Source organism: Artemia franciscana, chromosome 1 (genome assembly GCF_032884065.1).
Source record: "Artemia franciscana chromosome 1, ASM3288406v1, whole genome shotgun sequence".
In the NCBI taxonomy this organism is placed as follows: Eukaryota; Metazoa; Arthropoda; class Branchiopoda; order Anostraca; family Artemiidae; genus Artemia; species Artemia franciscana.
This window is the reverse complement of record NC_088863.1, coordinates 12,844,661-12,861,002: the sequence shown is the minus strand read 5'-3', so window position 1 is coordinate 12,861,002 and position 16,342 is coordinate 12,844,661. Positions and strand designations below refer to the sequence as shown.

Below are 16,342 nucleotides of genomic sequence, written 5' to 3'. Positions count from 1 at the left end.
CTGCTTCTATTTGTTTAGGTAAACCGCCCCCCCCCCCCCAAATCTGACCCCCTTTCAAATATATACTGCTGTGAAAGCGTCTAGATGTTCTTTCAAAGATTTATTTGAGACCCCTTCCCCTTACGGAAAGTAAGGATAAAACGATAATGCGCTATGGTTTGCATTTCTGGTCAAGGCTTGCATTTTAAAGCGCTAGATTTTGGTTACCCATAATGTACCTGGAACGTATAGCGTGAAAAGTTTTACAATGTATAAAAATGTTAAAAAATGCAAAAAAAACAACAAAAACAGGAATGATTACGAGAAATATAAAAAACAATATAAAATTTACTGGATTTAAGAAACGGTTTGGGCTGAAACCCCTTCCTCCCCCTAAATACATGTTCTATGTGTGCCTATCAATTTAATGTTAAGCCAACCCTTGCTTTTTATTATTCGTAACGAAATTTTCCAAATTCTTTACATCATTCTGTTTGTAGAAAAAAGGTTGAATAATTATGTTATGGTCTTGTTGTTCAATCCCTAATTACAAAATACAAAGATATGCATCACAGAGAAATGCGGTCTTGCAATAAACAAACCACGTGGCAGTTTGATGGGTTTTTCGTAGTAGACAATGGGTCGCCAAAACTATTTTTCATTGCATATTTCAACACATGCTTCCGAAAAAATATTGTTACGTTCAAAGAATGTTAGTTTATTGGGTACTTAGTTATACTCCACATTCTATACAAGATAGATAGGATTATTTAATAATTTTGGGCGTGGCCTAGTGCCATAAATTGAATTATCTTTTTGTCATAAGTTGTAGTAAGGAACTAAGTGCCTTTGGAAAAAGTTTCTGTTGGAAAAATCGTACTATTTAAAAATATTAATTGATGGTTTTTTTTCGGCCTGAACTTGAACTCATTTAGTCGGATAAGAAATACACTATTTAATTTATTTGAATGAAATGAAATGTGCTTGGGTACTTGTGTTATCCTGAGCACAGTCGATAAGTGAAGTTAGGTTAATCATAATGAAATATAAGCCTACCAAAATATGATGAAAATATGATAGTTTAAAAACAAAATTGTTGAAACTACGACAAAAATTATGGAAAGGAGGCCGCCCACAACGCATTGTATTAAATACCTGATCTAAGTCCTAACCATCTCTATATATTAAATATTTAATTAAAATATACCTCCATCGTAGTTTTTCACATTCAGATTAAGCTAATTATCACGGATTGCAGACAGATAAACCATTCTTTTTTTTCAAATCAAACAGAGTAAGCTTCTCGAGTGTGTTTGGGATAATTCACAATTACCTCTGTTCGTCTTGTATTTATTACTTCGACGACTAAAAGTGGATCAAGTTCATTCTTTGATGTTTTCAAATTGCAGTCCTACTGGACCAAAAAAATATACTAGAAACTAAGATGCCGGAATGGACATAATGGATTCCAGAGATTAAGATGCCGGAATGGGCATAAGGGATACCAGAGATTAAGATGCCGAAACGGGCATGTCACAAAAAAAAAATGAGTTCCTTATTGTCATTTATTTTACAGATATCCCCTCCTGTGTGTAAATATGGTTATAGAGACTATGAATGAATTTAAAAGGAATCTTATTTCATATAAATGGTAAGTGTTCGTAACACCTATCCAATCGCAAATCTGAAAAAAACAACACCTAATGCTGCAGAATGGATAACCATCTTTCTGGATTACCTTTGCTATCAGATTCAGATTTAATTGAGAGGGGAACTAGATTAACTTTGGACTTTTGCCTCTTGAAAGATGTAGATTTTTTACGATTTAATCTATAATTTCTTATATTTGTACTAGCAGTTGAGGTGGGGCCCCAACACCTAGTTGGTGGGGGTGCTTCGCGCCCCCCACCCCAAGCCCCCCACGCGCGCAAGTCGTTACGCGCCATATTAGTATATTAGTTACGCGCCATTGTAGTTGTGTCCCTGTGTCCCACCTGTGAATATATATATATATATATATATATATATATATATATATATATATATATATATATATATATATATATATATATATATATATATATATATATATATATATATATATATATATATATATATATATATATATATATATATATATATATATATATATATATTTTGAACTACGAATGTTTTTAACTACGTAAAACTTGCGAATATACAACATTCTTCGCTGTCCCATTGTCTGTACATATAAGTAGATTGTCAGGTTTACTGACTCTTGAACATGCAACATATAATTGTCCATGGGAAAAACAATCCGTATTCAGATCTATACCTCATTATTCTAATGATTGCCCTTGAGCTTTGTTGATGGTGATTGCAATCGAACATTCTCTGTGTCCCCGTCGTCATTTAGATATCCCCCTGTGCCTCGCGGCGTCCCCGTTGTAGTTGTGTCCATGTGTCCCGGTCGTCACTTATATTCCCTGTGTCCCGGTCGTCATTTGTGTCCCGGTGTCCCAGTCTGTAATTTCTCTTTGAGTGTCCCGGTCGTCCTTTATATTCCCTGTGTCCCGGTGTCCCGGTCGTCTTTTGTTATTCCCTGTGTCCCAGTCTGTAATTTCTCTTTGATTGTCCCGGTCGTCATTTATATTTCCTGTGTCCCGCTGTCCCGGTCGTGATTTATATTTTCTGTGTCCCGCTGTCCCGGTCTGTAATTTCATCAGTTGACAAACATGACGTCAGTTGATAAACAACTTCATGACGACATACAGCTCAATCCTTATAATGACGTCAGTCGACAAACGTGACGTCAGTCGACACACAAACATCCGCGCCCCCCAAGCCCCCCGCGCGCGTAAGTCGTTACGCGCCATTGTAGTTGTGTCTCTGTGTCCCACCTGCGAATATATATATATATATATATATATATATATATATATATATATATATATATATATATATATATATATATATATATATATATATATACTAGCTGTTGGGGTGGCGCTTCGCGCCACCCCAACACCTAGTTGGTGGGGCGCTTCGCGCCCCCCAAGCCCCCCCGCGCGCGTAAGTCGTTACGCGCCATGTTAGTTACGCGCCATTGTAGCTGTGTCCCTGTGTCCCACCTGTGAATAGAGATAGATATAAATATATATTTTTAACTACGTAAAACATGCGAATATACAACATTCTTCGCTGTCCCATTGTCTGTGCATATAAATAGCATTTATATTCCCCGTGTCCCGGTCGTCATTTATATTCCCTGTGTCCCAGTCGTCATTTGTGTGCCGGTCAGTAATTTCTATTCAAACAATCCCTGTGTCTCAGTCGTCAATTATATATCCCGCCTGTGCCCCCGGCGTCCCCGTTGTAGTTGTGTCTCTGTGTCCCGGTCGTCATTTATATTCCCGGTCGTGATTTGTGTCCGGGTGTCCCAGTCTGTAATTTTTCTTTGAGGTTCCCGTTCGTCATTTATATTCCCTCTTTGTCGGTCGTCATTTGTGTCCCGGTCTGTAATTTATCTTTGAGTGTTTTTTCTTTTTAGTTTTTTACATTTTTCATTTTTTTTTCTTCTTTATTTTTCAGCGTCACTATGAAGTACATATCGCCGAACCTTTGTTTTTTAACTTAAATCTGGTAGGCATTGATGACCTTATCCAAGTTAAAATCCCAAACCCAATCATCATCGCTATCATTTTCAGTTTTGATATGTTTTGACTCTCGCTTTCCTGGTGGATTTTCATCTAACTGCGCGGTTTTGCGCTCTTTAGCCGCAAGCCTGTTTTCTTGCTGTTCTTGTGATTCCTCGGCACGCTTTCTTTTCTTACTTTCTCTATCAGCTGCAAGCCTGTTTTCTTGCTGTTCTTGTGATTCCTCGGCACGCTTTCTTTTCTTACTTTCTCTATCAGCAGCGTGAACGCATTAACGCATGTCTTAAATACCATTAATGACGTCATCGTCATAACAAAAATGACGACAACTAATTTCATGACGTCAGCCGACACAGAAACATGACGTCACCTGATCCACAGACAGACAGACAACTTATTTTTATATATATATATATATATATATATATATATACATATATATATATATATACATATATATGTTTTTAACTACGTAAAACTTGCGAATATACAACATTCTTCGCAGTCCCATTGTCTGTACGTATAAATAGATTGTCAGGTTTACTGACTCTTGAACATGCAACATATAATTGTCCATGGGAAAACAATCCGTATTCAGATCTATACCTCATTATTGTAATGATTGCCCTTGAGCTCTGTTGATGGTGATTGCTAATCAAACATTCCCTGTGTCCCCATCGTCATTTATATATCCCCCCTGTGCCCCCCGGCGTCCCCGTTGTAGTTGTGTCCCTGTGTCCCAGTCGTCATTTATAGTCGACAAACATGACGTCAGTCGACACACAAACATGACGTCAGTCGACACACAAACATGACGTCAGTCGACACACACGTCCCAGTCGTCATTTGTGTCCCGGTGTCCCAGTCTGTAATTTCTCTTTGAGTGTCCCGGTCGTTATTTATATTCCCTGTGTCCCGGTGTGTATATACATTCGTTTTTGAATTGGTATACGATGAAATAAATTTTTTTAGTTTTCTTTTTCTCCTTTATTTTTCAGTTTTTTCCTTTTTTAGTTTTTTTTTCTTTTTCAGTTTTTAGTGTTTTTAGTTTTTTTATTAGTTTTTAGTTGTTTTTTAGCTTTTTTTGTAGTTTTTACCCTTTTTTTTAGTTTTTTTTTAGTTTTTTGTTCTTTTTTAGTTTTTTATCTTTTTTTTAGTTTTTTTAGTTTTTTAGCTTTTTTAGTTTTTTTAGTATTTTCTTTTTAGTTTTTTTTTTCAGTTTTTTCTTTTTTTCGTTTTTTTTTCTTTTTCAGTTTTAGTTTTTTAGTTTTTTTTATAAGTTTTTAGTTTTTTCTTTTTAGTTTTTTTTTGTAGTTTTTACCTTTTTTTTATAATTTTTATCTTTTTTAGTTTTTAGTTTTTTACCTTTTTTTAGTTTTTTGTAGTTTTTTAGCTTTTTTAGTTTTTTTAGTATTTTCTTTTTAGTTTTTTTTGTAGTTTTTACCTTTTTTAGTTTTTTTTCTTGTAGTTTTTACCTTTTTTAGTTTTTTTTCTTGTAGTTTTTACCTTTTTTAGTTTTTTTCTTCTTTTGTATTAATGCTAAAGCCAAGGTTCGAACCTGGAACCTCTCGGACCTAGAACCTGGAACATAACGCTTTACCAACTCAGCTACTTCGGCTTGAATACATTCGTTTTTGAATTGGTATATGATTGGAACAAACAACTTATTTTTATATATATATAGATATGATTAAGGTTACATGTGTTGTTTAACTTACCCCCTCCCGAAATGAATTTGTCTGATTATAAACTTTACCAGGATAAAAAAAGAGGAAAAAAAGAGAGAAAAGAATGGTTAAGTGTATTCTGTAAGCAAATATTCAGTTTGAATATTGTAAACTTGCAGTTCATTTTATCGTCATTGTGCGTATCCAGCAGTTCGTGGTAACGAACTGTTTGTAACGAACATAAATAAACATGCCAATTTCGTTTTAATTATTTATGTGCGGAGAGCCAAAATCAAAACATGCATTAATTCAAAAACGTTCAGAAATTAAATAAAAAAACACAAGTTTTTTTAACTGAGTGTAAGGAGCGACATTAAATCTTAAAACGAACAGAAATTACTCCGTATATGAAAGGGACTTTTCCCCCTCAATGCCCCGCTCTTTACGCTAAGTTTTCTACTATTTTAAAAAGTAGAGCTAAAAGAAAGAGTGAAACTTAAGCGTAAAATGCGGGGCATTGAGGGGGAAAAGTCCCTTTCATATACGAAGTAATTTCTGTTCGTTTTAAGTTTTAATATCGCTCCTTACTTTCAGTTTAAAAAACTTGTTTTTTTTTTATTATTAAATACTAGAATCGGCAAATGCTTTGCATTCAGTCTGACGCCCTAAGCCCATACCCTTTGATATCACGCTTTAGGCCCGTTCCCCTCGTCGTGCCTCTAATTTAAATAAAATAAGTTGGCTTAGATCTCCTCACATATCTACACATCTGGGTATATGGGACATTTCACCGTTTGTTTGGTCCGAGGAACCTGCCCCTTCCCTTAAAAAATTGAATGATTGTGGATGAAATTGGGACTTTTTATGATTTTGACCCCATCCCCGAAAAAAGGGCTCTTTTTTCGCCTCAAGAGTTACACTTGAAACCACATTTCTGATCAAAACTTTCTTTCTGGGAAATTGTTCGATGTTTTCCAGTATCCCTGTAGACGGAATTCTTTTCTTTTTGTGTCCTCCATCCAGCAGCTATATTGATCCTCGCTAGCGTTTTCCGAGCTCTAAGAGTTTCTTGTTTCAATGCTTTCTAGCTGAGCAAATGGAACTGACTGGGAGGGCAAATCGATTCCAGAGCTGGGTTTTCGGTCCTTGACAGCGTTCCATGGAACTATACATTTTCTAAGAGAGCTTTTCGAGAGAGAAAGGGAGACTATTTCTTGCTGATGAGATAGGAGGATAGTGGATTTCTTGTTGTCGCTCATTCCGGTCTTAATGCTCGAAATTATGTCTGTTCCTTGCTTCTGCAATCAACATCGCATTGATAGATTGTGCTTGTCCCAGCATTTTTGTATCTGCCAAAAATGTTAGTCAACTGCTTTTCATATATATATATATATATATATATATATATATATATATATATATATATATATATATATATATATATATATATATATATATATATATATATATATATATATATATATATATATATATATATATATGAATTAATGCTTAAGTCAGCATACTTGTTTTTGCGTGTTTGTGGAGGGAAAATGTTGGAATTGCAATCCTGCTAGTGTTTCTCGTGACGGTTATGATTTTTTCAAATGACAAGTTTATGTTGTTACTGACAGGTTCTTTGAAAAAGCGGTAATGTTGAGTCGTAATTCTCCCTCTTTTAGGTCATAATTTTTTGGTTTCTAATAATTTCACTATTTTTTATAATTCGTCTTTTTTTTTAATGATCTGGAGAATTTGTAGCCCACGGAAGTAGGTGTCTCTGTGCCCACCTGTTTACGCTTTATTGCGAAACAGTAACTGCTGATTTTTCTCAATGTGCGTAATTGTTTATGCTAAAGGGCTTATTTGTATTATTTAATAGGGAGTGGAGCCCTTATTAAGTCATAAGGCTTTCTTGGAAAATGTTTATCATTTTTAAAAATTATAAATTACTCATACGAAAATTCCATTCTGTTGGGTTTTTCCATGACGTAACATAAGTAAAATTATGAGTAGAGTTAGAGCATACTTAGCAATGCCTTCATTACGGAAAAATTTGCCCCGCACGATTATATAACGTGACATAGTCTTTTGTTAAGGTAGTGTGAGTTTTACAGCGTTATGTAAAAGCATCATTAAATTTTCCCTAGGCGCTGGAGAAGAATTAACAATCTAAGCCATAGTTAGGTGAACATGGACTATATTTTGCTTTCTTAATCTGTAACATAATTATCTATCTTATTTTCTATTATCGCTAGTCTAATATAATTATTTTAAAGAACTGAATTGCTGTTATTCTACGTCTATTTTACGCTATTTTTCGTTATTCTACGCTATTTTATGCGATCAGGGATACAAGACCATCGCTAGCACTGTTTGCGATGGATAGTGTATTTTAAGCAAGTTCATGAAGCGTGACTTATTTTGTTCTTTTAAATAAACAAATTTGCGTGTAAAAATGCTTTATACGCTTTTATTCTGAGCTAGATGAATTTGACTGGAACTAGTGAAAAAATAATTAACCAAACCACTCCCCCTTGTAAATGTAAAAAATTACCTGCCATTGGGGACTCGTCCACGATTCTTGGAATCTGATCACTCTACGTCTAAGAAAACCTCCATGCTGATCCTTTTTAAAAATATGGTGCGTGTTCAAGCGTATATGTAATAAAATTAAAAAACAAAAAAAATTAGGGAGCTTGCGCTTGCACTGGATAAAGGAAGGGGGAGAAGGTTATTGTGTGACCAGTTGAATATTGAGTATTTAAATGTGGTTCATTAAACGTATGATCAAAAAATATCCATAAGATTCAAAAACTCTGGAGATACCAAGTACATAAAATGGCACCAGAATAATTATAATTACCTTATATACATGCAATAATATATAGTAATCTTTAGAAAAATGTATGGGTCAGAGGTTCAAATTTTGGAGTAAGGACAGGATACATAAAAATTTTTTCTCCACATCATTGGGGGGCAACTGCCCCCTCCAAACGACGCCCATGAGCAAGTGGGCAGATCAAAAGAATTTCCTGGGGCTTCTTTATCCTAAAGGTCCTTGAGTCCACAATTTTCTGACTCCTTGTGATTATGACAGAGGGGAAGGCTACCGTTCAATCTCCCGTAGGACTAAGGTGGACCAATGGATCAAAAACGGGATGGGCCTCAAATTAGGCTTTAAACTATTTAATTCTTTGTTAGATTCTTATAACAATTAATCTGTTTTAATTTAGATTTGGGTGTGAAATTTCGTTCAGTTCACACCAAAGTTAATAAAATCAGGTGAGAACATTATACATGCTCTCCTGCTACCGAAATATGCTGATTATTCTTTCCACTTACGGCATTGTTGTGATTTTTGGCTCTGGAGTTGCTATAGCAACGAAAAGTAAAACTCATTCTTCGTACATTTTTTTGTACTAGGATAAAAATAAAAATAGACATGACCATTGTAGGATTGCAGAATTTGGCCAATATAACACCTAAGGAGTATCAAAGAAGTTTCCTTTAAATTATTTTTTTCTTCTTGTTTTAGCTTCCTTGTTGTTTTTTCCTATTTTTCTGTTTCTTTATGTTTATGTTTCCGTCATATTTTGATAATAAGGCTACCTGTTCTGAAGATTACCTTGTTTAATGGAGGCGAAGTAATTGCATCGTCTTTTTTGTGTTTTCTTGTCTTTTTCATCGGCCTTTTTCAAGGTCGACCAAAAGCACTTTGACGAGGGGGCAAAAAGTTAGGCTACTAGAATCAAATTAGTTTCGGATGTAGTTTATTTGGGCAAGGAAGAATTCCGTGGCGTTTTGCTCTTTACGCTAAAGTCTTTTACTGTTTTAAAAAGTATAGTTAAGAGAAAGAGTCAAACTTTAGCGTAAAGAGTGGGGTGTTGATGAGGAAGCAGTCCCTTTCATATACGAAGTAATTTCTGTACGTTTTAAGTTTTAATGTCGCTCCTTACTTTCCGTTAAAAAAACTTGTTTATTTATTTAATTTTGAACACATGGGACCAAAAAAAAGAGAAAAATCATTTACCATATGCTAGCTAAAGAATTAACTTGAAACTTGCTCGATCGTAAATCATGGTTGTAGCACTTGCAGGTTCTTTTTTTTTTTCACCTCTTCTTTATCGTTTCAAGGAAAATGAAGGCAGATTGTTTGAACTGGTTCACATATCTTCAAATTTAAGGAGGAACACAAATCTCTAATATTAAGGAAAATATGGATATCAGTTTTGAATGCAAAAACCATCTTTGTGCAGTTATCTAGTTTTTGATTGCAGCTGGCTAGATGTCAATTTTATAAAAAGAAACAGGTGAAAAATCAGAAAAAAAATAGCCTAAAACTTATGATACCAAATAGCAAGGCCGTATCCAGGGGGGGGGGGCTTTGACGGTTTAACCCCCCTGAAATGTTTATCCGACTCGTAAAAACGTAAGGAAAATGAGTATAAAAAATAAATTTATGCCTTTTTGAAGTTCCCGAAAAAAATCCTGGATACAGCCCTGCCAAATAGCTTAAAAAGTTGTAGCTTTCCTCTATCTCTGAAGGTTTAGTTACTTTTTAAGTTTCAAATCTTTTTTTAATTATTTTTTCTTAAATATTTAAATGTTGATGGACAAAGAGCGTTGTCAAACTTAACTACTTAATTCTGCTTATGTATTCTCACGATTCAATGCGCATCACACCATCAGATTCAGTATATCAGAGAAACCTAAACAGTTTTCAATCTCCTATCTACAAAAATTTGGAATTTTGCATATTTTGCCGCAAGAAAGATCGTGTTAGTCTCAGGTATGAATGGTCCTAAGATAGGAGGAGGAGGCAAAAATATTTGTTTTATGTCTTTGGAACTTAAAATAACCTTTTTTTTGTAGGGAATGTTGGTGCCCTACAACCTAGACCCCCAAGCAGACAAGACGCTCCGCCGCAACACGGACAACAGCCCAACATTGTGCCCCTTTCTCAAGGTAAGGAAGTTTTAGGACTGTTGAGTGTTGAGCTTATGTTGCTGCAATTTTGGTACATTCAATTTTTTGAGTTTAACAATATCGTCTAGTGAAAATGTTAAAAAACAAAATATAAAAAGGTGGTTAACAGAAAAGCGGAATTTATATCCACTATCTTATTTTGGTTAAGCAAGTGCGAATAATTCTATTTCGGGATGGAACGATATAGCCGTGAAAAAAATAAGCCAAACATTGGTTAATTTCTTGAAAAATATAATACAGAATAAATCGTTAAAATATTATTTTTTTTCGTTTTATTTAAACACATAGTCTAAACCCCTAAAATAGAAAAAGCGAAAGGATGATTAATTATAAACATGCAAATAAATATAAAAGGTCTTAAATATTTTCTGGTATTTAAATTACCTTTCAAGTTTGCTTATAATAGATTGGGTAGTCGACTTAACTTCACAAGTTTGACTAGCGCTTCCAACATATATAACTTTCTTCAGTCTGAAAGGTTGTTAGTATAGCCTACATTTTTAGGCCAAAGATGTAGTTTAGCTACGTTGTTAATGAAATTGGAGACATCGCCATCACTCCAGTGGCGGTTCTGGCCTCTCGCGCCTGGGGTAAAATCTTGCTCCCCCCTATCTCTCATGAAATTTGCAGGCCAATTTTAGCAAGATTTTAATTTATTAGCAAAAATTATTTTCAATACAATAAATAATCAAAGATTAAGTTTTAATTATTTTTAGTTTATTACTCAAAATATTTAATTTTATTAATTTTTTTTTCATTTATTTTCATTTTAATAATTAACTAAATTAAAATTTCAAAAATTACAAAGTGATTATCATCGTTAAACCATTTATCTGAAATTTTGCGTCCCTAAAATTTCTGTGCCTTGGGCAAGTGCCCCCTTTGTCCCTCTCCTAAATTCTTCTCTGTCATCTTTAGGCATGTCCAAACAATGGGCTGCATACTTAATTGGGGAGATTATCAAGAGGTCGCACTCTCATAAAACTTGTACACCAAGTGGCTCGTACCAAGCGTTTCTGGGACTCTACCAAGCGGTTTTGGGAGTGTGTCAAGCGTTGCGGAACTTTGTGGCAGACGTGGCGCTCCGAAATAACCACGAGTTGGCGGGAAGTCATAGCCCCCTCGGACATTAATGGGAAGGTGATATCTTCAGACGGGATTTGCTGAATTATTGCTACTCTCAGTTATTAGTTTTATCAAGAGACAAATAAATCTCCTAATAATTTAGGAGATTTAGATCTTAAATTCCGTCTAAGTATCATCTAAGATCTAACGCAGATTACATTCCATGGATTTATTTTGTATAGTCAGTCTAAAAAAGCGGTGCTTCTGGCCATATATTAAAATAAAGAGAATAGAATTCAGTCACCTTGCCAATGAACCTGGAGACGTTGTCGTCTTACACGAGACCCGAGTAATACACTACTTACCTTTCTAGGTAGATACACTTTCTGATCGTTTGCACACGAATGTCAAATTTTGGTGCTAACGAATACAATGAGTTGTACAGATGAACGCGAAGTTTAATTTTTTCCAGAAGGGAATGGAACTTATCACTTTCACCTAAGTTTCGAAAATATGGAAATTTAAGGACTTGATAGAACACCTTCCAGGTTTCTTTTGACAGGAGCCCCTCTGCTCCATTAGAAAGTACCCTGAATCTTCAGAGCCTAAAATTTTGGTTTTGTATGTCTAATTGGAACTGTAAAAGCTGGAAAAAATACTCATTTGATTACTGTTTAATGTTTATATTTGGTGGCGTCCTTCGGGCCAATTATAACAGATTATGCCTATCCCTCTGTATGACTTTAATGACGGAGGTGGACAACAGAGGGAGGGGGAGGAGCATACCCCCCTAAATATATGTTTCATTGTAAGTGACCTCGTGGACAGCAATGAGTTAAATATTGTTGTTCGGTAACATTGAGTACATAAACAGTGGTACCAATCGGGGAGGAGAGGGGGCGATTCTCAGCTACCCCTCCTTAATCCCATAGAATTCGAAAACTCTTTTTTTATTTTCACTGAAAAATAACCCGTCTAAGGAATTTTCACAGGATTGTAACAATAAAAAAGAAAGCAAAAAAAAAGAAAAACCCTCCTAAATTTCCATGAATGTGCACCTGAACTCGAAATTTCATGAATTTATTTTATTCATGGCCATATTCTGTATTTTTTTGTGGGGGGAGATTCAAAACCCCTACCCCCCCCTGGATACGGCCTCGATTTTATCACTCGTATTAGTTTTGTTTGCCATTTGCAACTTCCCTTTGCGTAGAAATGTAATGGAGCATACAATTATGGCTAGTTACAGACGCCTTTTAGAAATTGAATTGATCAATAGAAATTAGCATGGAAGATCCTCATTTTTATATTATCTTTTGCAAATCGCATTATGAGTCATCCACACTGAACGTACACAGGAACTTATTTTAAAGTTGGGGGGGGGGTGGTTGGGCAGCATTTGCCCAACCAACCAGAGGAATATTGAAAAAAGAAGCAAAAACGGTTTATTACGAAAAATATAAGAAACTATGAAATTAAAATGTTGGATATTTGGTCGGGGTTGTATGGGCCTGAGGGCCTCCTTATGTCTACGCGTTAGCATCCAGCCATGCTCTGTTTGAAGCAGTAAGTTTGATAGCGTTGCTGTGAATTATTTTTCTTTATAATGAATAGAATTTGGATACAAAGAAAAGAAAAGATTTTTCAATTTAATTGAGCAAATCACTGTAGACGTTTAAAATCGTGCTAAAAAAAATTAAGAATGTTTTGCAAAACAAAAACAGTGCAATATTCCATGTAAAGAGAGAAGATCGTTTATAAAGGAGGTTTTAGAAATATTGGCTGTCCAGCTTTTCCATTGTGTCCTCTTGATTAAGTATACCCACAACTCTGATACTTTAAAATTTGCTGGATAAGAATTAATATATTCTAGTTATTAGTTGAGTATTAACCCTATCAACTGAAAATGCAGGGTTATATGGCTGAATCTGGCAAATTGTAAAAATGCTTAATTTCCATGAATTAAAAGTTGGATTTGAACCGAAGATTTATTGGAATTAACCTGAAGTTATCAAAAAGTAGGTAGATACTTGTATTTAAACTTTGCAGTAACCTACTTTCAATTTTTGAATATATAGATGGCGATGCTGTAATGTTTACTAAATTTGACTGTTTGCTTTTTAGGATCTTATGGCCAAGGACCTATGCCTCCCCCTCACCTTGGAAGTTATCCTCCTGGAAAAGCAATGCCGGGATATCATCCACACCCGCAGCATTACCCCCCTGGTCCCCCTCAGGGTGAGTCTTCTTCTGTGTCTAATATTTATTTTATTTATTATGTATTTTTGATGTTTATTTGATATTAATATTTTAATATTTATTATTTTAATATTGATGTATTTCAAAAAATACTTAAATATGTTGCAACATCAAGGTGTACGGAACAACTTCCTATGTACATTTTGAGCTTGATATTGTTTCGTAGAATCTTGGTTTGTTTAGCGTGTTATTTTTTTCTTGACTTTACGTGTCTAACTTTAATCGATTTAGTAGGGTCAGTTGCGACGGGGACTTGGTGCACCCTGGATCCCCATAGGTACCTTTTTGGGAGAATTTTCACTGAAAACTGCTTTTTTTGGCATTTTCATTGTAAAAGATTGAAAAAAACGAAAAATTTACCGATCCTAAGTTATGAAAAATGCATTCCCCCTCTCTTGATTTTAGTGAATTGACAGCCAAATGCTGGTCTCGGGTATCTTCAACTAATTACTACAAAATGATTCTTAAAACGACAATATTTTATCACAACAGTGAAATCAGAAGTTGTTAAGCATAATATTTCGAGTCATTCTTTAAAATTGATGTATTTCAAAACAAACAGAGAAAAGATGCAATTTATGTCATAAAAAACAGAAAGGGAGAGGAGAAGAAAGGAGCAAAAGAAGAGAAGCATAAAGTAAATGATATTCACTCATGTAAGTTGTGATTTTGGTTAAGAAAAAAAAAATAGAAAGGGGGAGGAGAAGAAAGCAGAAACAAAAGGAGGAAAAGAAGAGAAACATAAAGTAAATGATATTCACTCATGTAAGTTGTGATTTTGGTTAAGAAAAAAACAGAAAGGGGGAGAAGAAAGCTGAAACGAAAGGAGGAAAAGAAGAGAAGCATAAAGTAAATGATATTCACTCATGTAAGTTGTGATTTTGATTAAGAAAAAAAAACAGAAAGGGGGATGAGAAGAAAGCAGAAACGAAAGGAGGTAAAGAAGAGAAGCATAAATTAAATGATTTTCTGTCATGTAAGTTGTAATTCTAGTTAAGATCACAAACCTATAAATCCTCTTTTTACATTGTATGTTTTTTTTTTCCTTTTACTTTCTGAGTCCACCTTTGGCTTGTTTTGCACACACAAAAAGGAAAATTTTACCACGACAGGGAAATCAGTATTTGAGTCCCGGTATTGGGAGTTACTCTACAATGGAGATAAATCAAAGCAACCAAGAAAAAAAGGATCTATCTTACCTAATAGAAAAGTTGGGGGAAGAAAGAAAGCAAGAAATAAACAGAAAGAGAAAATAAGAAAGAGAAAATGAAATAAAAGTACTATGGACACAAAAAATGAAATCTTATATTTTCTTAGTTCTTGATCACGGAGTCCATAACAGCTTTTTTATATAAATATATTTGATTGAACGCTGCACTCTGGAAGCACTTTTTTTTTCAAAATGTCCATGAAAAGTATTCTTGTAAAATATTATTTTTTCATCTGGTGTTTTATGTTTGTTTGTGTGAATTTGATTTCTCATTGAATATTCAATACTGTAGTAAAACCAATTTTGGAATTGAATGTTTAACATTTAAAACTAGGCTTGCCTTTCTTTTTTTGATGAGAACAAAAGGAAATCCTAGCTTTTTTTCTTTACCAAGCTTTTTTGAAAAATATATTTTCTCCCTTTTTTTAAAAGTGCAGTTGAATTGTTTTCCCCTTAGTCTTTTTGCTCTTCGTGATTTCCAAAACTAGTTTTAAATTAAAAAAATGACTCCATCCCAATTTAAAAAAAAAAAAATCAACCAGGCTTTGTAGTAGACAATCTACTCTATTATTGTTATTATGATTGTTTTGATAAAAGTTTATTTCTCAAAAGAAATTCTTTATGCTAACATTCTTTAATTGATGTCACAGTCTTTATACAAAAAACAATAAATCAAGAAAAAAGTAACCAAAGTTGAGAACACTTTTAACCAACCATTTTAATTTTACTCAAGCTTTAGTAAAAATGTTTCTCTCAATTTGTTGGAAATGTATTTTACAAGGTTTTCGTTTTTTGAGTCTTTTAACAATAAGTTGAAAAAAAAAAGAAGAACACATTTTCCAGGGAATAACTCGGTGATTTTGCCTGAGGAGACCGCAAAATAAATTAGAAAACTTCTCAAACTTTTGGAGTAAACCAAGACTTTGTTATCAATGACATATTATACTAACATCCTTTAATTCATGTCACAGTTTTTATCCAAAAGCAAAAATTAAGAAAAAAACATTACCAAATACATTACCAGAATAGGGAACATTTTTAGCCAACCATTAACTCAAGCTTTACAAACATATTTCTCTCCTTTTGTTGGAAATGCACTTGACAAGCTTTCCTTTTTTTGAGTCTTTCAACAATAAGTTGATTAAAAATACAAAGACACTTTCCACGAAAAACTTCTCGACGATTTTGACTGAGGGGACTGCAGAAATAAATTAGAAAGCTTCTCAAAGTTTTGGAGTAAACCATGACTTTGTTATCAATGACACATTTGTTTGGAACTGTGGGCTCGTGGTAGAACTTAAAATGCAAATTAGCGAAGTTTGATGCTACTTCATAGAAAGATTGTGTTTTTGCTTTTGAGAAATAAATATGAATGTAAAATATATATTAAGACAAAATAAATAAGGAATAGAAATACATAGGAGGATACTTAATTTATTTATTTATTGAAAACCCGTCTACAAAAACTTGAAATGGACGGAGCAAAATATGTATATAAAAAAGAAAGAAAAAAAAAAACAAACAATAATACGAGG

The 16,342-nt window shown here is 34.1% G+C and overlaps 1 protein-coding gene across 6 annotated transcripts in view; it reads left to right on the top strand.

Moving 5' to 3' along the window:
• Positions 1-16,342, top strand: part of LOC136025841 (trithorax group protein osa-like) — a 95,364-nt gene that overhangs the window by 43,050 nt on the left and 35,972 nt on the right. For all 6 annotated transcript variants that reach the window (XM_065701903.1, XM_065701876.1, XM_065701893.1 and 3 more), the window contains 2 exons: positions 10,160-10,252; positions 13,463-13,576. In XM_065701903.1, coding sequence (XP_065557975.1) covers positions 10,160-10,252; positions 13,463-13,576 — 207 coding nt within the window. The remainder of the gene's footprint in view (positions 1-10,159; positions 10,253-13,462; positions 13,577-16,342) is intronic.